We start from the raw sequence: 26,743 nt of genomic DNA on the forward strand, positions 1-26,743 counted from the left end.
TTATCTCCTATAACGATCATGTCATCAACATACACAATTAGAGCTGTAATCTTACCATCCTTGTGTTTGATAAACAAGGTATGGTCAGAATTGCTCTGTTTGTACCCAAAAACTCACATTGACTATGTAAGTCTTCTAAACCAAGCTCTTGGAGACTGTTTCAGGCCATACAAAGCCTTATTTAGTTTACACACCTTCCCAACATCTTTGGGATGGTTCTTTACACCTGGAGGCAAATCCATGTATACTTCTTTCTCCAAATTCCCATTTAGGAATGCATTCTTCACATCAAGTTGGTGCAAGGGCCAATCTTTATTTGCTGCAAGTGAAATTAAAATTCGGACCGTATTGATTTTTGCTACAGGTGCGAAAGTCTTCTCATAATCAATTCCATAACACTGTGTGTATCCCTTGGCAACCAATCTCGCCTTATATATATTAATAGTTCCATCTGCATTAAACTTCACATTAAACACCCAATGATATCCAACAGTCTTCATTCCAACAAGTATATCAACTACCTCCCATGTTACATTCTTTTGAAGGGCTTCCAATTTTTCATTCATTATTTTCTTCCATTTTGGATCTTTCAAAGCATCCTGCACGTTACTAGGAATAGATACAATAGATAATTGATTTATGACAAGTGCATGTGACTCAGAAAGGCTGTGGTTAGACATAGAGTTAGCTATATGATATTTGACATTGGCTTTGATGTCTGGTTCATATTGTTTCTTAGGAACTCCCTTACTAGCTCTTTGTGATTGTCTAGGTTCAAGACTTTCTAACCCAACATATTCATTAACGGTTATAGGAGGTACTTAAGGCGGATCATTCAGGTCGAGATCTTCAATTATTGATGTAGAAGGAAAAATATCGTGTACTATAGTTTCAGATACATCCGGCTCATGTACTACAATTTCAGATACATCCGAATCATGTGCTTCTGTCTCTACTGCTACAGGATCAATTTCTGCTTCAGGAACTTCAAATCGTTCCTCCAAGTGTTCCAATTCCCCAAAGACATCAGGATTCCCTTCACCGTCACTCTTCCCCTGAAGAGAAGACTGGGAAACTCCCCTTGAGTAATACGGGTCGGATTCATAGAATGAGACATCAAGAGATATATGCATCTTGTCATTAAGTGGATCATAACACCTATACCCTTTCTGAAACTCGGCATAACCCACAAAAATACACTTCTTTGCACGAGGATCAAGTTTACTTTAGTTCTGGTTGTGGAATATGGACATAAGATGTACATCCAAACACCCGAGGCTCCAAGTTAGGCATAGATGGGATGGACAAAAGTGTATGGAGTTTCTGATAAGGATTTTGGAACTCAATTACCCGTGAGGGAGTACGGTTTATAACATAGGCTGCTGATTTCACTGCTTCACGATCAAGGTACATTCATGCCAAACAAGGAAGCACGAACAACTTCCAACAACTGCCTGTTCTTCCGTTTTGCTAAACCATTTTGTTGGGGGGTATCAGAATTGGAGGTTTGATGACAAATTCCAATTGACCAGCAAAATTCAGACATGAGGCCATTCACAAATTCGCCACCATTATCAAACTGAAAGACCCTAATATATTGTTGATACTGTGTCGCCACCATTTTGTAAAAAATAGTAAACATCCCATATACATCATTTTTGTTTTTAGTAATGACACCCAAGTTATGCGAGTGCAATCATCAATAAAAGTCACATAATAGCGAACTCCAGAAAATGAAGAAACTTTGGCAAGACCCCAAACATCAAAGTGAATTTTCATAAAAGGAACAGAACATCTATTAATACTTGGTGAATAAGAAATACGGTGGCTCTTGGCCTGTTCACAAATGTCATAATGAAATTCAGAATCACTAACAACTGAAAATAATTGAGGTTGCAACCTCTTAAAATAACTAAACGAAAGATGACCTAACCGACGATGCCATAACCACACAACTTCTTTTGCATTCTCGACCCGATTGACCTGATTAGCTTGCCCCAGAGAATTCTTCTGTTTCTCTCCAATTTATGTCAAATCCAGATAGTATAGTTTCCCCCTTCTAACACCATAACCAAGGACTTGTCGAGTCAGAATGTCCTGAAAAATACAGAAGGATGGATAGAACGTCACAGTATATGCAAGTGCTAGAATGATTTGACAAACAGACAATAGGTTATAAACAAGGGATGGAACAACTAAGACAGATTCAAGAGTGAGGCTTTTAGATAACACAATAGAACTTTCTCCGCTAACCGGAGTTGGAGTACCATCTGCAGTAGAAACAGCGGTTTGAGGTGAAGTTCTAAGACTTTCCACAAGGCTAGGGACATTTGTCATATGGTCAGATTCACCTGAATCAATTATCCACGTACTATTCGAAATAACCTTACCATTCATACCTGATTGAGTTACAGTAGTCGAAGCATGATCTAGATGTCCATGCACAACATTAGCAATGGTAGCCTTGCTTATATTCTTTCGTGGCCTCTTTGCGAAGTCTCACAAATCAGGATAGCCAATCACTTCATAATATCTCTCCTTGCTATGACCCAATTCTCCACAAACACTGCACTTTTTATCTGCATAAGGATTGGATTTACCTTTAGGGTGGCGTGAAGGAGCAGAGAAACCGGGTGGAGTAAATGTCTTGCTATGAACAGCCAAGACAGAGGATTCAGTTGATACAGAGCGCCCCATAGCCTGTTTCTCCAATTGCACCTTGCGAATGTAAGCATAGCTTTGCTCCAAGGAAAATTTAGGTTCCTTGCGAAGAATCTCTCCACACACCTGATCATACTCCGAATCTAGTCCACGCAAAAACATATGAACCCGCAATCTGGACATTGTTGACGTGTCATGGATTACATCTGCAACATTGTTATTTTGGGAGGTCACCCTTTGATCAATCTCCTAGAACATGGCCGCCAATTCGTTGTAATAGGAAGGAATAGGTCTCCCATTCTGCTTTGCTTCAAAGCACTTTGTATTCAATTCAAAAATTCGAATTTCATCAGAGTCATCATAGAAGGTCTTTTCCACAGCCTCCCAAATGTCTTTTGCAGTAATAATACGAATATATCGATTCATAAGAGAAATATCCATAGAATCAATAAGCCAACTTTTAACATTTTCATTATCTGTTGCCCAAACTTCATAGTCGGGCGAATTCATATCCGGTTCAACCATTGCGCCAGTCAAAAAACTAATATTTCCCTTTGCTCCAATACGCATCCGTATGAGAGGAGCCCATATGGTATAGTTGGACTCATCCAATGAAATAGTTTTTGGGAATGCTGAGTTGTCTTGTGGGGTGTAGTGGTGATGAATGACGTTTGAAAAATTGTTGTCAGATTCAGCCAATGCAGAAAAAAAAAATATGCGAAAAATTTGGGTTTGAGGTTTAAGTTTTGGGGAAAAAAAATTGGGTTTGAGATTCAAGGATGGTTTGATTAATGGTTGTAATACGCAGCGGATTTCAATGGTTTGGCTCCGATACTATGTAAAACCAGATGATTCAATTCAATTCAGTTATATATTTACTTAATTGAATTCTAAATAGATTACAATTGTTTATATAGAGGTTACAAAAAATAGAAACAAAACAGTTGGTGTGACTTGAGAAACACGAGGTGCGGGGTGCGCTCTGTTTGTATTGGAGAAGAGCGCGGGTCGCGTTTCAGCTACTGGACATCGGTTATACCCGAGACGCAGGTCGCGCTCCATCATGCTTTATATGAGCGCAAGTCGAGCTCTATACATAAAAATATATATAAAGCTTTCTACATGTTAAATGGAAAGTTGGAAACCAAAACAAATACTATATGTTAATTTTTTTTACAAAGGCGTAAAAGACCATACATTCTAATCTAAAAAGGAAAATTGGGGACGGAAACAATCCTAAAGTAATTGTTCCCACCATAAACTGCATGTAATAGAACACCTGGCACATCTATATATGAAACCCAGTGCTTATCCTTGCTGGCCTTGTGGATTGAGACGGTGTTCTTGCACGCGTGTTGAGATTGTGATTATCTGAAAATTGCACAATCAATCAATTAATATAATGTAACAATGCATTAAAAACCAATCCTAAATTTATATGATTGCCAGACACATCTAAAACTCGATTGCTTGTGTTTTTAGCTTGATGTCGATATTTTGTAAAACACAGATGCGTTTGATTTGTGAGTGCGGGGATAATTTCCCAAAGGATGCTGATAATGTAAAACAGTTTTCCACCATTGGCTCCAAAATCCTGGCCCCGTTTTCCACATTTTTTTGTTTTGGTAAAGGCAGCGTTTTATTGTCTGATCATTCTTTCAAACTTTACACCACGAAGATCAGAATCTAAACATTCAAAAAGAAAAGATGGTGGATGCAGCCACCAAAATGAACAGGTAGAAGGAACAACGTTGGAGATTTGGCGATAATCCAATGGTCTAGTCGGTATGTAGTTGGTCCACCATTGATCATCCATAGCTATTGAAGAAGCATGGCCGCAAGTGCATCAAAGAACCCTGTTAGCTTCTCTATATGTCCATGATAAAGTTGTGGTAGGAATTTGAGCCAATAACTTGTTAATATCTTTGAGTAACACCTAAACCTCCATCGCATACAATGACTAGTCAGTACTAGTAATCATCCGAAATAGTGCTTTAGAGTCCACTTCAATCACCACTCTATTCAGCTTCTGGCGACCACCATGAGTCCCAACTTTAAAGCATAGAATTCAGCCAACAAAGAAGAGCCGACTTCACGATAGAATCGGCAATTCCATACATGAAGTGACTAGTATCGTCTCTTATGACACAACCAGCTCGGTCCACCGGTCCCGAAGTTCCCAATGCATGATCCATCAAGATTTTAGTTTGAACCAACCCAAAGGTGGGAAAGACCACATTACCATTAAAGAGGTGTTTTTCAACTTTGGGCTCGATCTTCTATACAAAAGCTTTGCTTATATCTTCCACTAGTCTTCTAATTCGAAAAGACATTGCACGGGCTCGACCGCTTGCATTTAAATCTATTCTCATTCTGATCCTTCCAAATTTGCCATAGACCTATTGTAAAGGTTATACTTAAATCGTCATCCCGCTGCCAAAGAGTTTGTAAAATCTCACGAAAGCCAAGTTTTGAAGTCCACCATATTAGGTTCTAAAACCTTTTGGTGTAGGTTAAGACCAAACCAAACTGCCCTTGCAAAAGGACGGTGGATAAAAAGATGTAACCGCGTGACTCATCGAATCGCGGAATGCACATGTTTTGTCCACCCCCGAACTTGCATCTTCTAAGGAGGTCGGTTGGTATCACTTGGTTTAGGCCCCGCCATAGGAAGAACTTGATTTTTTTGCGGTAATTTCGCTTCCAAATCTTATCAAGATAGAAATGCGGTTAACCAAGCTTGGATCACAATCGTCTAAGCAAACGGTTGTAGGCTGATTTAACTGTATATAGACCATATTTGTTTGCTCCCCGGATTAACTCATCATCATGGAATTCAAGTGCCAATGGAGTAGATAAAATCTTGCGAGCATATTGAGGAGGCCCCAAGCATTGACTAACTCCACATTCCATGTTCGAGTGACCGGTTTGATAAAGTCAGCAACTCTGTCAAGAGTGCAATTTTGTGGTTGTTCAAGAAGTGGTAAACCCAGAGGAGAGTCTTGAATCCATGCGTCTCGCCAAGCACGAATAGAAATCCCACTACCAACCTGCCATCTAAGACCCATGTTTAACAAGGACCTGAGAAGATGCATATACTTCCAGATTCTTGACGCTGAGGTTGGACACTTTGAAAACATAAACCGGCTATTGGGGAAGTATTTTGCCTTCATAATAATAGCCCCGTTTTCCACATGACACATCCATGGATGCCCCTACGCACTTAAAACGAAAAAGGCTGACAAAAAGCTAACAAAAAGCTAAGCGTGCATGTGTACTATTAACCCTGTCTATAGGAAACAGTCAATTCACATTATGTTGCAAACAAATAATGATCACTAAGTTTCTTAAAATTAAGTGTAAACAAATATATATATGATTTATATGACCCGTCTGAAAAAAGAGTCTATGATTTCCAATTACCAGTGCCACATAATTACTACTGTCGTGGTTCTAGCGAAGGATGGTTGGTTACTGTGTATGAGAAACAAGTGGTTCGTTTGTTAAACCCGTTCTTGTCCGTTGATAATGAAATTGAGCTACCACCTTTGACTGCATTTGAGCTTTATGAAGATGATATGAGTGTCAATGAAGCGTATCTATACAAGGTTGTTTTATCTGCAAGTCCAACATCAGATCCTGATAATTATGTGGTTATGGCAATTTATGGTGGATGTTGCAATTCAAATTAGCGTTCTACAAGCCTGGTGATGATTGTTGGACTTCTCTTGATTCTGAATGCACATTGATTGATGATATTGTTTATTGTAGAGATCAGTTTTATGCTGTGGATCATTATGGAGCTGTTTGGGCTTGTGATGTGAGAGGTTCTCATCCAAGGGTGTCGAGAGTTGCATCACCCATTGATGATATGTCTTTTTGGACGAAGAATTATATAGTAGAATCATCCGGGGATGATACGGAGTTGCCACTTTGTGCATGACTCCATATTTCTTTACTAATGATTTAAAAAATTTATTACAGAAATGTTTTCCCCCATCACTAATAATAGCTTTTGGAACGCCAAATCGAGAGAAAATATTTTCTTTTACGAAAAAAACGACAATTTTATGATCATTAGCACGACATGCCAATGCCTCAATCTATTTTGACACGTAGTCGACTGCTACCAGTATGTAAAGGAAACCATGAGAATTTGGAAAGAGACCCATAAAGTCGATGCCCCATACATCAAAGATTTCCACAATTAAAATGGGATTTAAGGGCATCATATTACATTGAGTAATGCATCCTAGCTGCTGGTAGCGGTTGCATGCTTTGCAATGCTCATGTGCATCTCTAAACAGTGTTGGCCAATAAAATCCACATTGTAGAACCTTGGCAGCTGTTTTCTTACCACTAAAATGACCACCACAAGATTGTTCATGGCAGAAGGATAACACGTCGTTGTGTTTCCAATCGGGAATGTAACAATGGATTAGTTTGTCGGAACAATACTTGAAGAGGTAGGGATCATCCCAAAAATAAAATTTCACAGTGGATAAAAACTTTTTTCGGTCATTACGAGACCAAGATGAAGGGACTTCCTCGGTAACTAAGTAATTTACTATGTCAACGTACCAAGGGGACGAAAAAAATAGAATATAAGTGTTCATATGGAAAGGAATCACATATAGGTTTTGTATTAGTATCAACATCACTGACAAGTCTTGATAAATGGTCTGCAACCACATTTTCGCAACCTTTTTTATCTCTAATTTCTAGAGTAAACTCTTGCAAAAGGAGAATCCATCAGATCAACCTCTGTTTTACATCTTTTTTCGCTAATAGGTAACGAAGCGCCGCATGGTCAATGTAGACAATTGTGGAAGAACCGACTAGGTAAGGACGAAACTTATCCAATGCATATACAACGGCGAGAAATTCTTTTTCAGTGGTGATATAGTTACGTTGAGCTTCATTAAGGGTTTTACTCGTGTAGTAAATGACAATTGGCTTATCTTCTCGGCGTTGCCCTAGTACAACTCCAATAGCATAGTCACTCGCGTCACATATTAATTCAAAAGGTTTAGACTAATCAGGTGGTTGAATTATGGGAGCGGTAGTTAAGGCGGATTTTAAAGTCTCAAAAGCTTGTTTGCAATTGAAATTGAAGTAAAAAACGACATCTTTAAGCAAGAGATTGGTTAAAGGTCGAGCAACCTTTGAGAAATATTGAATAAATCTCCTATAGAAACATGCGTGTCCTAAAAATGCGAATATAGTATACGTACGCATATAAATAAGACAATGCTAAAACTAAACATGCAACGTATTATACATATACTAAAAATCGACGCTTGTATTGCATAATAAAACGATTTCGGCAATACTCATTGAGATTGCGAGTGTCATATAGAGATTAGCTTCACCCCGTAGGGTTTAGAAACAACTTACCCAACTCAGATTTTAACCTTCGTTGGAATGTTCTCCTCTTTCTTGATAAAATCGAAGTATTATACAAGACGTGTACTTATACGTAGAGAAATACTAAACATGCAACAATAGACACTTATACGTAGAAAGACAGATAACCATGCAAAATAGTACCATTTATATGTATATATACATTAAGATGCAATTCATGCCCAGTTAATCGTATATAAATATTTACAGGTATATGAATATGATTCATGCATATGTCTAGGCTAACACGTAAATAATAATCCATAAATTAGCACATAATAACTACGTACATGACATTCATGCAAAAACAATAAAAATTTGGAACCTGTTGCTTCCCGCAAGTCCGCCAAAGAAGTGAAACAGACGTTTCAATCCGTCAACGTAATTAATCCCAGAAGATATTCGAATTTTATGTCACAGTTCCAGAGAGTTAGGCCTGGATATGGATCAATATTTATCAGTGGATGCTGGAGGTAGAACAGGAATAACAAAAGAGAAAATACACCCGCGGACGCGGGTTACACCTACGGACATGAGTCCAGTAGTACCGCGCAAGCATGTCGATTATGCCACAATGAGTTCAAATTTTTACAGAAACCTTAGAAATTTGTGTAATTTACTTTCCCGGTCCTAACTTTTTGTCCTTGGAAGTACAACCAAAAATTCGAGAGAGGTCAGGTTGTTTTCGAGACAAAAATAACAAAAATAAAACAAAAACGTAAAAAAGAAACGAAAAGGAAAGAAAGATGAGAGTGGGGGTTCCCTTTGGAGCAATTTCCAGTCTGTAGCACAAGCCCTTGGTCTTTAGAATGGCAGCGGCGCCATTTACTCTCTTGACTTATTTTCCTTTACCATGTATTATTTTAGTTCCTTAGTTTTTAGATAGTTTTTGTTTTTGTTTTTGAAAACAAAAGCTTGTAATAGTTTTAATGGAGGAAACCCCACTTCTTCATGCAAGTGAGTGTATAAATATATGTTTTCTTCTTCTTTTAGTTCTCTTTCTTTTTACATTCCACACTTGTTTTAGTTTTAGCCTAAGGATCATGAGCTAAACCTTCTCCTTGTGGGGAGTTAATAACACTCATGTGAGGGAAAAGTCTTGTTATTTGGTTTAGTAAGTGTTTAGGAAGAACAACTAGGCCTACATCCTATCCCAAAATGATAGTTGGTGTAGAGTCTAGTTAGAAATTAAGTGATGAGCTTAGAGATAAGTCATTGTTTGATTCCACATGCTAGCATGTATGAGCTTAGAGATGAGTCATATTTGTTAGGGATCAAGTTTTCTTTTAGTAGAACTTGTCTATGAGTTCTAGGAAGATTTTAACGCACTTATAAAAATCAAATAACAAAAGTAATCTTCACATGAAGAGAATTAACTATCTACTTTTGTTTTAGTAAAATTTTATTGTGTCTTAGTTGCATGATTTCGTAACTTAATGTTTTTAATTTTTGTGTAGTAAGAAATCAAATATTTAGTATTAATATAATCATATTTAAACTTACTCACTAGTTCCCTAAAAGAGTAAAAACCAAGTTGTAAGTGGTCCTAGAATTTAGATTGGTTCGAATTCTTATTCCAAACTATATGAACACGAAGATCGTAAGTAAGAAAAATATTTGAATTCGTACTTTCGCATAAGAAGAGATTCAAATCTCTAACGTAACAAAAAGTGAATATCAGTGGTGGTGGTAGTGGAAGTGGTGGATGTCTTAATAGCACGGTGGTGGTGGTGTACGGTGATAGTCTTAATAGTATTGTGATAGTGGTGGTGGTGGTGGTGGCGGCGGCGGCAGTGAAGGTGATGATATTGGTCTTAATAACACGGTGGTAGTGATGGTGGTGGTAACACGGTGGTGGTGGTGGTGATAGTGGAAGTGGTAGTGGTCTTAATAGCATGGTGGTGGTGGTGATAGTCTCAATAGTACGATGGTAGTGGTGGTGGAGGTGATGATGGTGGTGGTGGTGGTAGTAGCGGCAGTGGTGGTGGTGGTGGTGGCTAGGGTAATGGAGTTATTTGAAGAACAATATAATGAAAAAAGAAGAAGAGATAAATGAGGCTAGGGGTATATGGACGGGAGTGTTTGAGTCATTTTTCAAGTTATAAGACTTATAGAATGAAAATATATCCAATTTTGATATTTATAGAATTGGAGCCTATTATAAGACATTTCTAGTAGAATAACTCTTATAAGAAGCCAAAAACAAACAAAAAAAATGTCCAAAATCACTAGGCTACATCTTATAAGAGGTTAAAGTCTTATAAGAGGCAAAAACAAATGACCCCTTATTATTCATCTTACTACAATTATAATTGTGAGGGACTTCTTTCAAGTATATTATATTTTCCGAAAAACGACTAGAAAAGGTATCAAACTTTACGCCTTTTGACAATATGGGGACCAAATTTTTTTTCTGACATGTTTGATTTTTGCAATGTAGGAACTTCCATTAAATTTCTCTAATACCGTTTCTAATTTGTATTAATTTGTATTTTTTTTTCAACATTGCAAATTATAAAATTTATATTAATTTTTTTTCAACATTACAAATTAATTTTCATTTGTATTAATTTATAAAATGAAAATTAATACAAATTATAAACGGTGTTAGAGAAATTTGATGGAAATTCCTACATTACAAAAATCAAACAGTTTGGTCCCCATATTGTCAAAATTTGTAAAATTTGATACCCATTTTAGCCATTTTTTTTTGTACATTTTCTGTCCAACAATGCCACTACCTGACATACATCAACAAACACATGTTGCCATGGATAATTAACCAGGACTTAATGTTTAATCAGACCTCGGAAGGCAAACTCATACTCAGCCATTATAAAATAACAAATGATATCTAGTGAGCAGCACAGTAGAGAGACAAATGACCACCCACGCATTATTTGAAAAAAACAAAAACTCCTACAAATGCTACAAATTATACAAACTAACAATAATGTTCTGCTCCCATTTACAGAGGCTGGAATTGGTTCCTGTTAGTGTCTACTGACTAAATACAAAATCTAGCAAAGAGCCAAGTACGAAGTATCATATTATAAAATTTTAATTGATGGACCGACAAGTAGGGGCTATAAAAAACAGAACCTTCCCAGATCCTGCTCCAAAGTCCAAATGGCAAACCAAAACATATATACAGTAGTATGAAGGTTAGTGACACGCCAATCACATTCTCTCAAATTTGAGCTACAGTTTTCTTCTACTCAAGAGGTCAACCACACCTGTTCCGTTTCTTCAAACTATTAACTAAAAATCTCTGTCAACTTTTAGTAAAAGCCAGTAGCTAGTTGTGTTCTACTTCAGTGTACTTTTTTGCATTAATGAAGTCAAACTCAAGGAAACAAGCTGAGGTATGTACTTTGCTTACTGTGTGTGTGTTTCTTGTTAATGGGTATTCTCACTTTGTTGATGTGTTCTGTTTTTTAAAACATCAGATCCTCTGGCCAAAATTTGTTCTGAAGAAGTTGCTTAATATTAGCACTAAGGATTCTGATTTCTTGGCTGACTCTGATGAAGGTGAAAGTGACTCCAATTCTGATGATGAAGGTGAGAATGGACTACTTTAACTGAGGGACAGTTTCTTAACTTGAGTTGAAATTTCAGTCCCAGTTATGTGTTTTTCTTTTGGCAGAAATTGGTGGGTGTAGTGAGAAGTTCATTGGTGTGAAGTCAGGCTTGAATTACAACAAGGAAGGTGAAGTTGGCTTTGAATCTAATGGTAATTTGTTTTATAACTCAAAGTTGATTAATTTTTAGTCTCATTTGTTGGAAATGTAAGAAAATGAATATTCTTTCTTGAAAAATAAACTATTTCATAAAAAACGAGGCGTTATGTTCCTGGAGGTCCACCTTTACAGCTATACTCTTAAAATGTGTGGATTCCCTTTTCCATTAAAGTTTCCACCTCATTAAAGTGATTGAGAATGGTAAAAGAATATCAGCTTTGGAAGTCACATGGATTTTTCTCCTTTTTACTAAATTATATGCCTCATGGGAATTTCTTTTTTTTCTTCTTTAATTTTCCTTTTGAAGTGTCATTGTATATGTGCAAGGACACGTTTTTTATTCCTTGTAGTTTTTGATCGAAGAAGTTATTATATTCAAGAGTCTTGTGGTACAGTTTTAGTAAAATGGAACTACTTATGAGTTATGAATGAAGTTATCAAAGCCTTATATGGAGAATTTTGAAATATTCGGTTTACTAGATAACTGCTAAGCAGTGGGGGCGTGAGCGGAGAGTGGAGAAGAGAGAGGAAGAGATGGGTTTGTGGGTGGGGAGAGAGAGAGAGAGTTAGGATTTGGTTGAGAGGGAGAGGGAACGAAGGAAGGAGAGGGAGAGAGAGAGAGGGATAGGTGAGGACAGACAGATAAAAACCTACCAAACAATTTTTTGTTCAACGTACCTCCACTCCTCCCAAAAGCGTTTGCTCCGCTCACTTGATTATAAGTAAGAAGCCGACGCTCGACATCGTGATAACTCGAAAAGCGCCTCGCCGAAGTTCCGATAGCGTAACTTGCACCGTTTGTTTCTAAAACTATACAGATTTTTGTTATTTGTTTATATTTTCTTGTTCACGTGTATAGTAAAGATTGATATCAATCTTAGGACTTGTAATCTTTATATAAACCATTGTATGTAGAGCAGGGATTGGGTCGGGTTCCGGTCGGATATGGTTATATCCGAATCCGAATAGTTTCATAATATCCGAACCCGATTATATCCGAAATTTAATATCCGAACCCGATTAACCCGTTCGGATAACACTAAAAATTCAAAAAAAATCCAAAAAATATATCCGGGCCCGAACCCGAATCCGACCCGAATAAATAAACGGATATAAAAACCGACCCGAATCCTAACTATTCGGGTTTGGGTCGGGTCGGATTCGGGTCAAACCTGACCAGATTCCCTGCCCTAATTGTATGAGACCTAAAAATAAATCAAGTAAATATTCTCTCAAATCAATCTCTCTCTCTAATTTATCATGGAATCAGCCTAATTTCGATCCAAACCCCAACCCTAACCGTTCTAAACTTCTGCCTCCTCTCAATTCTCAATGGCCGATGCCTCAAACACCAATAATGACTCTCCTCCAGGTTACGATGATTCTTTCTTTGTACACCACTCAGATAGTCCCACGACTATTCTCGTCTCTCCTCTATTATCCGGTGATAATTATCCGACTTGGTTACGGTCTATCTCTGAGCCGCCGAGCAAAGAATAAGTTTGGTTTTGTCGATGGCTCTGTCATACCTCCCACTACTCCCAAAGAAAAATACAAGTGGTCGTGATGTGATGACCTCGTTGCTTTATGGATTCTCAATTTTGTTACTCTAGATATCCGTAGAAACATCCTTTATGCCGACTCTGCATCCGAAATCTGAAAATATCTAGGTGACCGTTTTTCATAAATTAATGCACCCAAGGTCTTTCAACTAAAGGATTGCGTCACTCTTCTCAAACAAGACAATTGTCTGGTATCTGTTTACTTCACTTTGTTTAAATTTTTATGGGATGAATTAAGTTATTTGTCTACCATGTCTGCTTGTACTTGTGGTAATACATCTATCTTTGCCAAAGAGATTGAAGATGGTCGTTCTATGAAATTGACGCAAGGCCTAGATACTCGTTTTCAATCCATTCGTAGTCAAATTTTCTTAATGGATCTTTTTTCTCGTATGTCCAAGATTTATTTTTTAATCCGACAGGAAGAGAAGCAACAAGAGATTCATGCACTCTCTCTTCCTTCTGCTCCAGACATTGTTGCCCTGAGTACCCACTTTTAAAAGACTAATTGGGCTTCTTCTTCGAAATCAGGCCCGTCTAAACCTCCGACAAAACACCGTTCGCGAATGACTGGAGCACGCGTCTACGGATCTGGTGGCAACCCGGCAGACGCCGCCTATTCTATTCAATCATCAGTAACCGAGTTGGACATCATATTGGTACATGTTACAAACCGCATAGTTGTCCCCAAGCCCCTTTCCAAGCCAATTCGGTTGCTCTGGACTCCAATTCTTCATTCTCCACAAAATAATACAACTACTTTAGTTTGCTTTCGATTCGGATAGCACCACTTCACAAGCAAACCCGACAGTATTTTCTCTCGTGTTTTCTAAATCCATATGGATCATCGACTATGGTGCTACCTATCATCATGTCGCTCATCGTTACATCCGTTTTCTCATTATCATACTTGTTTAACACATTCTACTCTTAAACTTCCGGATGAAACCGACCATTTAATCACTCATGTTGGTAGTGTTATCCTCTCTCCTTTATTACGTCTTGACAACGTTCTGTTTGTTCCCACCTTTTATTTTAACTTACTTTCCATTAGTGAACTAGTCAAGTCTCACCCTATCTCTGTCACGTTCACTAGTGATTATTGCTTTTTTCAGGACCAGTTATCGAAGAAGAAGATTGGATTGAGACGGCTTAATAGGGGACTCTACCATCTTCAACTAGCTTTCGTTTGCTCTTCTCACAACTTCACCACTAATAATTTATGGCATTATCGTTTAGGACATCTCTCTTCCACTCTTTTGCAGATTTTAGCTAAACAATTTCCTTTTATTTCTAGTTTCAATAATGCTACTTGCCATGTATGTCCGCAAGCTAAGCAAACACGTTTATCTTTTTCTCATAGTTCAATAAAAACTATTAAACCTTTTCAAATGATGCATTGTGATATTTTGGGTCCTTTTCATTTACCATCCTATTTCAATGCTTGTTTTTTCCTAACTATTGCTGATGACTTTAGTCGTGCTACATGGATTTATCTTATGATTGTCAAATTTGAAACTGTCATGCATTTACAATATTTTTTTGTCATGATTCATACTCCATTTCATTCTACAATAGATTCGCTCATATCTGGCCATGACAACATTGATGACCATTTTCATAAAATCCAAGTCTTTCTATCCGACAATGGATCTGAATTTATATCCCATAACATGCAACAATTTTTTTTCCAAACATAGGGTTATCCACCAACGTAGTTGCGTTGTTACTCCCCAACAAAACGCTGTTGTTGAAAGAAAACATCATCACTTACTCAATGTTGCACGAGCATTACGTTTTCAAGCTCATCTTCCGTTATCTTTCTGGAGTGAATGCATTCTCACCGCAGGCTATTTCATTAACAAAATTCCTAGCCCCTTGTTAAATGGCAAATCACCTCATGAGCTTTTGTTTACAACACCTCCCTCTATTGCCCATCTTCGTGTTTTTTGTTGTTTATGTTTTGCTCATAACACTTTCATTAAAAATAAGTTTGATCACCGAGGTAAACCTGTCATCTTTATTGGTTATCCTTATGCTCAGAAAGGATATGACATTTATGATCTATCTTCCAAAAAAATTTATACATCCCGTGACGTGATTTTCCATAAGCATGCATTCCCTATCAACATTTATCTTCCCCACCATCACATCACATCTTTTGTTTATCCTTTTACCCATCCTGCATAATAAAACTTTCGACATTCAATCCTCTCCTGTAGCTCCAGTAATAAGAGCACACACGCCCTCTGATCTAGCGCAAATCGAGTGTGCCCGCGCCCTCCCTCCTGGCAATCTTCCATCTGTTACTCCATCACCTGCAATTTTCGGAACTCCCTCAGCCACCACAACTCAACTTTCCTTCTTCACCTCGATCTACTAGAGTGCGAAACCCCCCACCACTTCTCATCAAAGATTATCACTGCCCTACTATCACCAAGGCACCTACAGTCCCTCGTTTGGCCAACCTTATCTAATCGGACTCTAAGGTAACACGGTCTTCCACTCCATATCTTATGACTTTCTATGTTTCTAACACTAATTTTTCTACTTGTCATAAAGTTTTTTTGTCTAAAGTGTCATCTTCAGTTGTTCCTACATCTTTTTCTCAAGCTGTCAAAATTCCAGAATGGAGAGCTGCTATGGCTGTTGAAATTGCAGTTTTGGAACAGAATAACACATGGACTCTTGTTCCATTATCCTCTCATCATAAGCCTATTAGTTGTAAATAGGTTTTTAAGATTAAATATCATTCATATGGTTCTATTGAACATTACAAAGCTCGTCTTGTTGCCAAGGGTTACAATCAGATTGAAGGCCAAGACTATCATGACACTTTTGCACCCGTTGCTAAATAATCAATCACTCTCTCTAATTTATCACAGTTAGTCACATATGGCTTACGTAAAATGATTAGTTATCATTATTTCACCGTTGTTAACTATTACCAGTTTGAGCAGCTATCTTGGTGTTGCTCCTTTATTATGTTTCTTTTTTGCTTCATTTGGTAGTTTTTAATTGAGAACACCAATTTAGTTGTGTAGTTTGAAGTGATCAATATCTTCTTTTATTCAGCTTTCATATTATTTATTGTTGTTGCTAAAAGTTCCAGTTAGACGTGTTATTCTATTGATTAACTTCCAGGCATTACTCTGCAGGGATATTCTCTGAGACTATTCCAAAGTTAAGACGGCGAAATTCAGAGACCCTACGAGCACAATATATCAATAGCAAAGAACTCAGGCATTACTCCTCATCCTTTTTACACTATATTGGAATCTTTGCTGTTAATGTGTTTTCCCCTGAATCAACATTATCGAAATTATATAAGAAGATCACGGAGTTAGGACCTGGGGTGGTCCTATTTTTCTGATCATTGGTGTATTTTTATTCAAGAATTTGTGTAGGGACATGGAATGTTGGAGGAAAATTACCAGCAGATGACCTGGATATAAGTGATTGGTTAGATATGAACCAGCCTCGGGATATCTATGTGCTTGGTAACTCTCACACATAGATTATTACAGTTGTTTAGATCAAATCAACATAATCTTAATCTTATTTGTGTGTGTGCTTGTTTGTGTGTGTGTTTTTTTTCAGAAGTTCAATTTTGTTGGTTCCATGTGTTTATTGAGTGTACTAGTTTTTTTTTTTTTTTTTTCCAACTTATGCTTCACAACTGTTGCAGCCTTCAGGAGATTGTTCCATTAAATGCTGGGAATATCTTTGGCGCGGAGGACAGCAGGCCAGTTCCAAAATGGGAAAATATCATTCGTGAGACATTAAACAAACATCAATCTGTCAAGAAGTTCAAATCCTTTAGTGATCCTCCTTCTCCATCCAGATTCAAGCCATTAGATGATTTTCCAGATATTGACGATGAGACTGACAGTGACAGTGGCGGCCGCCGGGTTCACCCATTGAATGATGAGGGTGACAGTAATGATGATCTATCTCTTATTTGTGAAAATGAGTTCACATGCGCTGAAGGCACAGTCTACTCTGAAAATGCCAACTTCGATGCATCAAAGGAGCGGATATTACAGAAACAATTTTCTTCACGAAAGAGATTAAGTAGGTTGAATTGCCTTCGGATGGAAGATTGTGCAGAAACTTCAAATGACCAACAGAAAAGCATATTGGCGAGAACACTTAGTGTTTCAGAAAAGATAGGTTTGAGCTGGCCTGAGCCACCAATGGACTTAATTACGCAACACGTTCTAGAGAAGCCAAATTCCTTTAGATCAGTTAAATCCTTTCGATCAGTCAAATCATTTAGATCAGTCAAGTCATTCAAGACTTCTTCGAATGAGAATAACATAGGACTAGAAGAAACATCATTCTTCGATCAAATTGATCTTGAAACCATGATGGCTCGGAAGAGAAAACCACCTTTTGTTAGGATAGTAAGCAAGCAAATGGTTGGGATATATCTTTCTGTATGGGTTCGTAGAAGTTTACGTAAGCATGTTCACAATTTGAAGGTATCTACTGTTGGTGTTGGTGTTATGGGATATATTGGCAACAAGGTCAGTTTCATTTCTTGCTGTTTATATCATAAGTATATTGTTTACTCCTTTGGTAGTCTCTGGTTCAATTATTTGCAAGCATGGCAGTCTTCGTAGTTGTAGATATATCTTACTTATTAATTGTTGTTACAGGGATCAATATCTGTCAGCATGGCTATATATCAGACACCGTTTTGCTTTATCTGTACTCACCTATCATCAGGTGAAAAAGATGGCGATGAACTTCGGAGAAATGCAAATGTGCAAGAAATACATAGGAGGACCCAGTTTCGTTCATTTTCTGGCATTGGCTTTCCCAAAAATATTTATGACCATGAGTAAGTAAAAAGCAACTTCAATAGGTAAAGGACTCACAAATCACAGTGTTGTAGAAAGGAATCACGATGTTTGGTAATGGTGCAAATGGATTGGATTTCACCAATGATGCATATATTTTCAAATGAAAATAGTTTTCCAAGATCCTACAGTTGTGGTTCGGTTTGCAAATGAAGACGTACACAAGGCAAGCTCCTTTTGTGTACCCTGTTTCTAAACTTGATTAATATGCACTTTCCTCTCCACAACATCGTGATTCCTTTCAACTGACAATTTTAACTTACTCTTGAATATCTTGAGCAAATTATCTGGATGTAGCTGGCAGGAATAACATCATGACACAAATGGCTCAATGAATTTCTGTTTTTCTTTAATTTACTCCCACTTAATAATCTGTCCATAAACAAAACATTCTTAAGAGTCAAGACCACGACAAAGCCCCAGTCCTCAGTAATTAAGCTTTAAAACTAAAAGAAAAAAAAGGATATGTATACTGTAGATGGACTCTGAGAGAAGAAAACTTTGTGCAATATTTATGTATGACTGTCTTCTTTTCTTCACATTGACGGAGATGCAAATGTGTATGCCTCAACTATATGCGTATAAGAACATTTACATCCAGATGGTTATCTACTGGTGAAATTGGTTATCTGTGGTCTTCCCCCTTTCTATATAAATAAGTACCATTGTTCTATTTGCAGGAGAGTTATATGGCTTGGAGATTTGAACTATCGTCTCAATATATCTTATGAGAAAGCACGAGAACTCATCTCCAAGAAAGAATGGTCCAAGTTGGCTGAGAAGGACCAGGTATGAATCATTGTTTATCATGGACATGCACGACAAATGTTTATTGCAGTATGTGAAGTTCTCATTTCCTTGAAATTTACGTAATTACTTGTAAATATGCTAAGTTACATTGACACAAATATGTGTGTCCATATCCAACATGGATACAAAGTGTCTAACACGGTGAAACATAAAAAATTGAGGTGCATCACATACAAAATGAGGTTGGTAAGTCATGCATTCTTCACAGAGTAATTCCATAGTTGGTATCAAAAAATTAAAAATAAATTCCTCAAGGAAAAATTCTGAAAAGATAAGGATAGGACTAGATCATCATGAACTTTCATACACAAATACATGGACTTTCTGGCCTTAACAGAACAGCTCCGAAATAGTCCATTTGTCATCTACCAAGTGACCAACAAGGAAAGTATATGTTCTACCTAGTCTAGTCTAGACATAATGTTCTAGAGTTTTTGGCCCCATCATGTATTTCATTCTTTTAATGTGGTCTGTCTTTCGCTAAATCATTGATTGTCAAGTTAAATTGTTAATCGTATAGACTCTCTTTCACCTTATTGTGGCAGCTGGTCAGAGAGTTAAAAAAAGACCGTGCATTTGATGGTTGGACAGAAGGAAGTTTAAACTTCCCCCCGACATACAAATATGAGATTAATTCTGCTAGATATTATGGAGAGGATCCAAAGGCTGGGAGACGAGTACCTGCATGGTACGTATTATTAATTTCTTCATGTTATTTAGTTGATATTTCATGTAGCTGGCCGGTTGTAATAGCAATTTGGTACAATTCAATGCTCACGGAAAAGAAAGAAAGAAAGAAAGAACCTAGATGGTGTATAACTGGTCTTCTAAACTTTCTTCAAACATTCAGGTGTGACCGCATTCTTTCATTTGGAAAAGGATTGAAGCTTGTGAGTTATAAGAGTACTGAGAAAATGCTTTCTGATCATCGGCCTGTGACTGCTGTTTATGTGGCTGAGGTTGAGGTGTTCTGTCATAGGAAACTACAAAAAGCCCTCACATACACCGATGCAGAGATGGAAGACGATGATGTCATAGAAGATATGGAATTATATGGAGAGGTATTCATTCTGCCTTATGCATAGATCTAGCGAACTAATCAAAGTTGCTTCAGTCTCAAATTGCATGTGTTATTGCAGTAAGGGTATACTACTTGACAAGCAAGCGGACAAAGAATGCTGTACTTGTTAACATTACGAACTCAAATATCATTGCGTACATCCTTTTGGACATACTTTTGAAGACAATAATACGCCAGCCTGTCCTTTGCATTTTATCTCATCCAATGTGTTGATTTTTTGCTGATGCAGGATTTTTCCAGGTGTGAGCATTGATATGGTAATTTTCATAGATAAAACCTTGTATGCTTGGCAAATAGGGTGACTGCAAGAGGTTCCAGTACCAGAATGTTTGTGTCTTCATCCGTATTCCATCGATGGAGATTCATTTTTCATCGCGAAAAGTTGTAAAGCTTGTCTTGTGTGTACTGTATATGATATATGTTCGTTGTAAATGTAAAAAAAATCTATCTGATTCCATATGTACTACAGTTGCACTAGAATGATACATTAATAAGGTGAGTTCTCAATTTTTGTGTGAGTGAGTGTTCTTGAAGTTTAGGGCAGATAAACAGAGTACAGACCAAAGCCCAAAATATCGATATCGATGAATGTATTGGTGTACTAAAAAATTGATATATATTGGATATATTTTTTTTTTGGTGATTAGTCCAAATTATTTAAAATATCATATATATCAGATATATCAGAAATATATCGAAAATATATTAGAAATATTGGATTTATATTAAAAAATAGTCAAAAAGTCAACTGATATATATTATAAATATCATATATATCGATTATATCAGCAATATAAAATTTTATATTGGAAATTCTGATATATATCGGAAAAAAAAAAGTTTTATATTCGGTAGATATATGTCAAAAATATCGATATCTGTGTACCAAAATACCAATATATATCAACAATATATCGGATATATCAGCGATATTTTGGTCCATGGTACAGAGTACAGACCACAAACATTCCAAATAAAAATCTTTTAAAACACACAAGAATTATTGCACCAGCCGGGAATTGAACCCGGGTCTGTACCGTGGCAGGGTACTATTCTACCACTAGACCACTGGTGCTTCCGTTGTTAACAAACGAATACAGAATAATTTCATAGAATATAACGAGTAACCAATGCAACAGAAACAACAAAAGATAAAATTAAGGCTAATAAACTGAACTGGCCTTTTCATCATCAAATTACATATTCGAGAGAGACGGTTTTGAAGCATACGGCAAGCTTCAAGTCTTCTACGTTGGCTCTATGTTGTGGGGGCAGTCTACGTTGACATTGTGTACAGGGGCAAGCTGACATGTCCACAGACGAGCTGATGATTAAGATTCTGTCCAGATTTTACATCTTCTACTCATAGATTTTGGGGATGTCTCTAGTTGGATCAGTGCAGATAGTAGGCATCGACAGAAGAAATGCACTCAACTGCAGATCCAATTATATTTATAAGTTTGCAACCAACGTTTTATTCATTTAACAATTATTACAATCTTAGCAATCATGAGTTTTATTCTACAACAATCCATTCCACAGATTACAAGCTTCATGAAAAATTATCACCACGTACTTTAACTATATTTTACAAGATTTTATAGAATGGAATGAAAATATTTACACGAACTCTTGGTCCCAGGAAACATGGTTCAGGTACTAAGAAACTACTATACAACCATCCTCTGCAACATCTTTAGAATCTTCCAAGAGTACGGATTTACTTGACCAGTACTGCTGAAGCCTCTGCCTTGCATACTCCATGTAATCAAAGTCGATTTCATTTACTTTTTCCTGTTGAGTAATACCATGTAAAAGGAAGTACCATTAGTTCCAATAAAGATGAAGATAATTGACGTTTTTTATGATCAGCAGTTGAGTTGCCTTTCGAACTAGACGATCTGCTAGGATGCTCCATCTCATGATGGGATATTATATGCGAGTGAGTGTGTGATAAGAATTAGCGTCAATCTTACCGATATTATTCCCCATAAACCCCAAAGTAGATGGCTGGCGAGTGTATACTTCTCTGCATCTTGGACCAGCTGCTGCACTTCAAAGTCGCTAGGTTCATTGCCTGAGTGGTAATGCAATTTTCACATTGACAAAGTTAGTATGTCACTATAACAGATTAATAGAAGCCATAATAAGAGTATAAGACCACAATATCTCAAACTTTGGCCCATCCCATGAAGGTTAAGGTTTATATGTATAAGTTCAGGATTTTTTTTTTGTTCCCAAAATGAAAAAGAAAACTCCTTCAATGTGCAAGTCCATAATATCCATAACCCACGAAAGAAAAAGAATAATGGTTACTAAATGATATGATTCTTCAATAACAAATAAAGGGATCCAGGGCTCTTAGATTTTATGACAATCTTTTCAAAAAAATATGTTTTAGAACTTAGAACAATAATATACATGACGAACAATCCTTTCTCTAAAGTTCAATTTAATACTGTTTAAAGTTTTTGCTGTTGAGAATGTGAAATTACTCGTACAAGAAAGCCGTATATGAACCAAGATGAAGTCTAATAGCTTGGACCATATGATAGCCCATAATATCGGTCAGCCTGACATCTGATCAAGGTAACTTAGGGTATTTGTCAAAGCAATATAAGCAAATATGTATCATCCTGGAGAACTGACATTGAATCAATCATATCAAACCCATGTGGAATCCAAAGCATTTGAATTTGGATCAATGAGTTACCACACACATAATCAAATTGGATTTGTTGCAAACAATTTAACAAGCTGCTTCGCGCTAAATTTTTTTAGCTGTTCAAATACTATTGACATTGTAGCCAAAAAAGGCTATCTTGTTCAAACACGTAACCATGTTTTAAATAAAATTGTAATGTGCCCTTCCTATTGTTCGTGTTTAGTTCATTAACGCCTAGTTTTGAATCAAGTCCGACACGGTTCAGGGCCTACTTGTATATCTGGTAGCGACATGCAATAGCAGAACATAGTCGACTAACCTGAAGAATTCAGATATGCACGCACAAATATTTCACGCTCCTCTAAACCTGTTGCATAAGCAGCCCATAACGACTGGAAGTAATTAGTTATGGTTGGAGTGAAACGTTTTATGGTGCAAGCATGCATAATATAGCTTTAGCATTTTAGAAAGGAAGCATCTAAATAACAGATTTTTCTCAACTGACCTGGGTATTTATCATAATCAAGAACATGAGGTGTTTCAGAATGATAATCTGCCACCATTTCACAGAAGTGATTTGCAAGATCAAACGCTATGGGATTGTAAATACCTAATACTCGTGAGTCCTGTAAAGAATAAAGAATCAGTAACATATTGAACTTTAAATTGATTTATCTTCCCTTTGTAGCTGCAAACAGAAAACCAGAGTGGGGGGGGGGGGATATGTTACAGCCCAATGGTTTAACCATAAATTCCCTAGATATAGGCCCATAATTTGACCCAAGAACTAGATTGTTCCTTAGATGTTTTCTACCGAGAGTTTCTTTATAGATATGTTGTGGAAGCTTTCTACAATATATCTAGGTTTATGGCATGTGGAATATCTAGCAGTTTATATATTTATAGAGTTCTAGAGATAAGAGACTCTACAGAGTCCAATAGGAACATTTGAACTTTCTCATGTCCAAATGGTAAAGCGACCTTGATTGTTCTCTTACAGCTCCTTTTTAATACAAAACTATATAACAAATATAAAAATTTCTTATTCTCACAAAACCATCATAAGAAAAACCATGGATTGAACAATGTTGACTGTGAGATAACGTGTCTGTGTGCACAATTAACAATTTGAGTATAGGTACTTACAATGATAGTTACTACTCTGGTCTCTTCGTCCATCATGATATTCCCATATTGCAAGTCATTATGACAAAATCCTATGCATTGGTTTTCCCCTGATAACTCCTTTTCCAATCTAGAAATTTCCATCTCTATGGCATCCAACTTAAATGCTTTCACCGAGGGGAACATAACCGCTTTGATGCGCTCAACCAATTTCTGGAGGAAACAAGAAACGGATCATTCAACTTCAAAATTTTAATACTGACAGGAGCTTAAGCTTCGGGGGAACAAATGTGTACCTCAATCTGTTCCAAAGCATTACATTTTTTGGACCGGGCATGTGAAGATCATGGAACTCCCTAAGTTTGGTTGCTATCAAAGCAGATATTTCTGCGTCACGCAAGTCAGTGGCTGATAATGTCTGAAATTCCAATAGAACACATAACCGTAATGATGTCGATTTAAGAATGGCTATAAACATTGTACAATTTCACCCCGAAAACGACTCAAAATTAGAAATCAAAATAGCATATTACCCGAGCATGTATGAATTCCTCAACACGGCCAGTTGGGAATCGTCCCAAAAGACGAGGCCCCTGCCCATGCTTTGACATGCTTTCAAATGTCATAATCTCGTCATTCCGGTCAAAGAAAACCTCCACACCTTCACCGTAAATCCTAACCAATACTTTTCGAGGAAGCTTTCCTTTCTCCGTGGACCAATTTACTTGAAAAACTGCATTTGTCATTGCCCCCTTCAAAGGTGTCACCTCCAAAGCACTGGAATCAACGACATCATCCCAAGCAGAAGCCAGTGAATGCAAAATCTTCTTTGCTTCTCCCGGAAGATGGCCCTCCACACTGTTGTTCACAACATCACCATTCTCTACAGCCATCAGAAAAAACACCTACAATAATTTCCACTATACTATGAGTGACCCTTTGTCTGTAAAAATAAAAATCAAATCAAAGGATGTAACCAAAATATAAAGTTTTGCAATGATATGAATCTTGAAATTTAAAACAGAGGTGGGGTAACGTTTACCAGTGAGTCAAAGAACGTGGGAGATAAGTGGGGCGTGTGTTCGGGTAATGGGACGACGTCGGTGTGTTAGCGTAAAAGAGCTGCTGCAGCATCTCCTTATTTAATATTATTGCTCCTTTTTTCAACGTTGACGAAAGCTATAACAACACAAAGTAGATTCCGCAAGTCAACATCTCAAATCTAGGCAATAGCGTTTCTAGACCGCGTTGTTTTTGCCAGGCCTAGATTTAGATAATTTTGTCAAATTTCAATCACTTATAATAAAAAAAATATATCCATTAGAAAAAAAAAAAATTACTGACAAATCTGTTTTAAATGTGACCAGTAACTTTTTGTTGGGGTTCGAGCCCCCAGATCATCACCCAAAATTTTTAGCTCTATACCTCTAACATCATCACGCAAAGATTTACCGACTTTGCTAGTCGGCATATGCAATCCACTATAAAAGTCGTACAAGATAAGCACAGCTATGTCATTTTCACCTTCTTTATTTGGCAATTCCTTACAAGAAAAATCTAATAAAATGGGCCATTATAAAAAGAAAAGGTCATTAACTCATTTGGTTCCACATATTAGGTACAAGTTAGACTCCTAGCTGAAGAACAAGTGTTGGTTACGTATTTAATAAAAATATCAAAGACTACGACTACTATCTGTCATTCTCATTTAATTAGGACAATGTCAAAGTACACCAGATCATAGTACAAAATATTAGGAAATAGGGACATATCGACCTTTGAAATCTCAAAATATATAGTCGATATATCGGGGATAATTTATACTGTGCCAATTGAAAATATCAATGATTTGTGATGATTTATCGACACTATAAGAGATATTAGTGGTATTTTATACAATATATATCGACATATAAGAGGATTATTAGTGAAAATTTAAAATGTTAAATAAAAGGAAATGAACTAAATTAGTAAATCAAGTCTTTTGTGATAAGTTTTTAATTTAATTGTTGCAAAGTTATAATGATTTATTTGGCAATTTCACGTTAAAATTGATGATGATTGACACATAAAAGGAATTTAAAAACTACCAAGAAAAAAAATAAATTATTAAGAATGAGAAAATTTGGATCAATTGATTGATCCGAGATTTAAAAGAAAAATATAATTGATTCATCTTCCATTTTCATCAAAAACCCTACCTTTGAGCTTCATTCAACCACACACAACTCCAATTTGTCATCTTTAATTAGTTTTATCTTTGAGATCTTTTTGAGGAAGAAAAAATTAACAATTTTGAAGGTGGGTTATGAATTGATGGAAAAATAAAATGTTCAAGTGTTGTAAAATTTTGGAGGAATTGGCTTGGAAAAGCAACTCTCAATTTCTCAAGGATAAAAGATGATGAGATATTACGATATTTATAAATATCAGTTTATTATTGTGATACTTAGCGATATATCACGGATATTTACAGTTTTATATTTAGAAAATATCTTTTACATATAGTTGATATTATTGCATCTATTGTTGAAATTTCAATAGATATCGCGATATTTTATAAAATGGTCGACCTTTGAAATAGAAAACACCGAGTATATGGGTATTCTGGTATATCTACATTACATAACTACATTTCTTCTTCTTTTATTTTTCCCAAGTCATAATAATTACAATGTTCAATTTTACAAAACAAAAGTGTGTTTCCATATCTAATTCAGGGAGCGAATCTAGACGACAAATCGGTCGAAAAAAAAAACTTTAGAGGACATATTTTTTTTTAATCACTCAGAAGAACCGGGTTGATGAAAATTCAAGTTTACTCTTGA

At 36.7% G+C, this 26,743-nt stretch overlaps 1 protein-coding gene, 1 non-coding gene and 1 pseudogene across 6 annotated transcripts; 1 reads left to right on the forward strand and 2 right to left on the reverse strand.

Annotated features, from left to right (window-relative positions):
• The first annotated feature begins 11,267 nt into the window (after positions 1 to 11,267).
• Positions 11,268 to 20,632, forward strand: LOC147502532 (type IV inositol polyphosphate 5-phosphatase 3-like). 4 transcript variants are annotated; one of them, XM_086607310.1, is made up of 11 exons: positions 11,268 to 11,432; positions 11,517 to 11,628; positions 11,714 to 11,800; positions 16,528 to 16,612; positions 16,766 to 16,869; positions 17,057 to 17,898; positions 18,031 to 18,215; positions 18,915 to 19,023; positions 19,590 to 19,732; positions 19,895 to 20,105; positions 20,184 to 20,632. In XM_086607310.1, the coding sequence occupies exons 1-11, from the start codon at positions 11,403 to 11,405 to the stop codon at positions 20,184 to 20,186; spliced, it is 1,911 nt and encodes a 636-aa protein (XP_086463436.1). In that variant the 5' UTR covers positions 11,268 to 11,402; the 3' UTR covers positions 20,187 to 20,632. The 4 variants fall into 4 exon arrangements, with proteins under 4 accessions (XP_086463436.1, XP_086463434.1, XP_086463437.1 ...); XM_086607308.1 differs by having other exon boundaries at positions 20,355 to 20,632; XM_086607311.1 differs by having other exon boundaries at positions 11,714 to 11,776; positions 20,355 to 20,632.
• Positions 20,633 to 21,129: 497 nt separating this feature from the next.
• Positions 21,130 to 21,200, reverse strand: TRNAG-GCC (transfer RNA glycine (anticodon GCC)). The gene has a single exon. It is a non-coding gene; the product is annotated as a tRNA-Gly (tRNA).
• Positions 21,201 to 21,571: 371 nt separating this feature from the next.
• On the reverse strand, positions 21,572 to 26,274 carry LOC147502534 (putative choline kinase 2; annotated as a pseudogene). The gene is made up of 9 exons (XR_015221722.1): positions 26,117 to 26,274; positions 24,958 to 25,094; positions 24,449 to 24,858; positions 24,212 to 24,333; positions 23,937 to 24,128; positions 23,296 to 23,416; positions 23,110 to 23,157; positions 22,102 to 22,202; positions 21,572 to 21,919 (listed from the first exon to the last, which is right to left on the reverse strand). The product of XR_015221722.1 is annotated as a putative choline kinase 2 (transcript).
• Between the last annotated feature and the right edge of the window lie 469 nt (positions 26,275 to 26,743).

The sequence above is a fragment of the Coptis chinensis genome, chromosome 4 (genome assembly GCF_015680905.1).
Source record: "Coptis chinensis isolate HL-2020 chromosome 4, ASM1568090v1, whole genome shotgun sequence".
Classification (NCBI taxonomy): domain Eukaryota; kingdom Viridiplantae; phylum Streptophyta; class Magnoliopsida; order Ranunculales; family Ranunculaceae; genus Coptis; species Coptis chinensis.

Excerpts from the sequence above, each read along its gene's own strand:
- LOC147502532 (XM_086607308.1), top strand. The coding sequence starts at position 11,403 with ATGAAGTCAAACTCAAGGAAACAAGCTGAG. Across the intron at positions 18,216-18,914 it reads AAAAATATTTATGACCATGA|GAGAGTTATATGGCTTGGAG; the intron begins GTAAGTAAAAAG and ends TTCTATTTGCAG. Across the intron at positions 19,024-19,589 it reads AGTTGGCTGAGAAGGACCAG|CTGGTCAGAGAGTTAAAAAA; the intron begins GTATGAATCATT and ends TTATTGTGGCAG.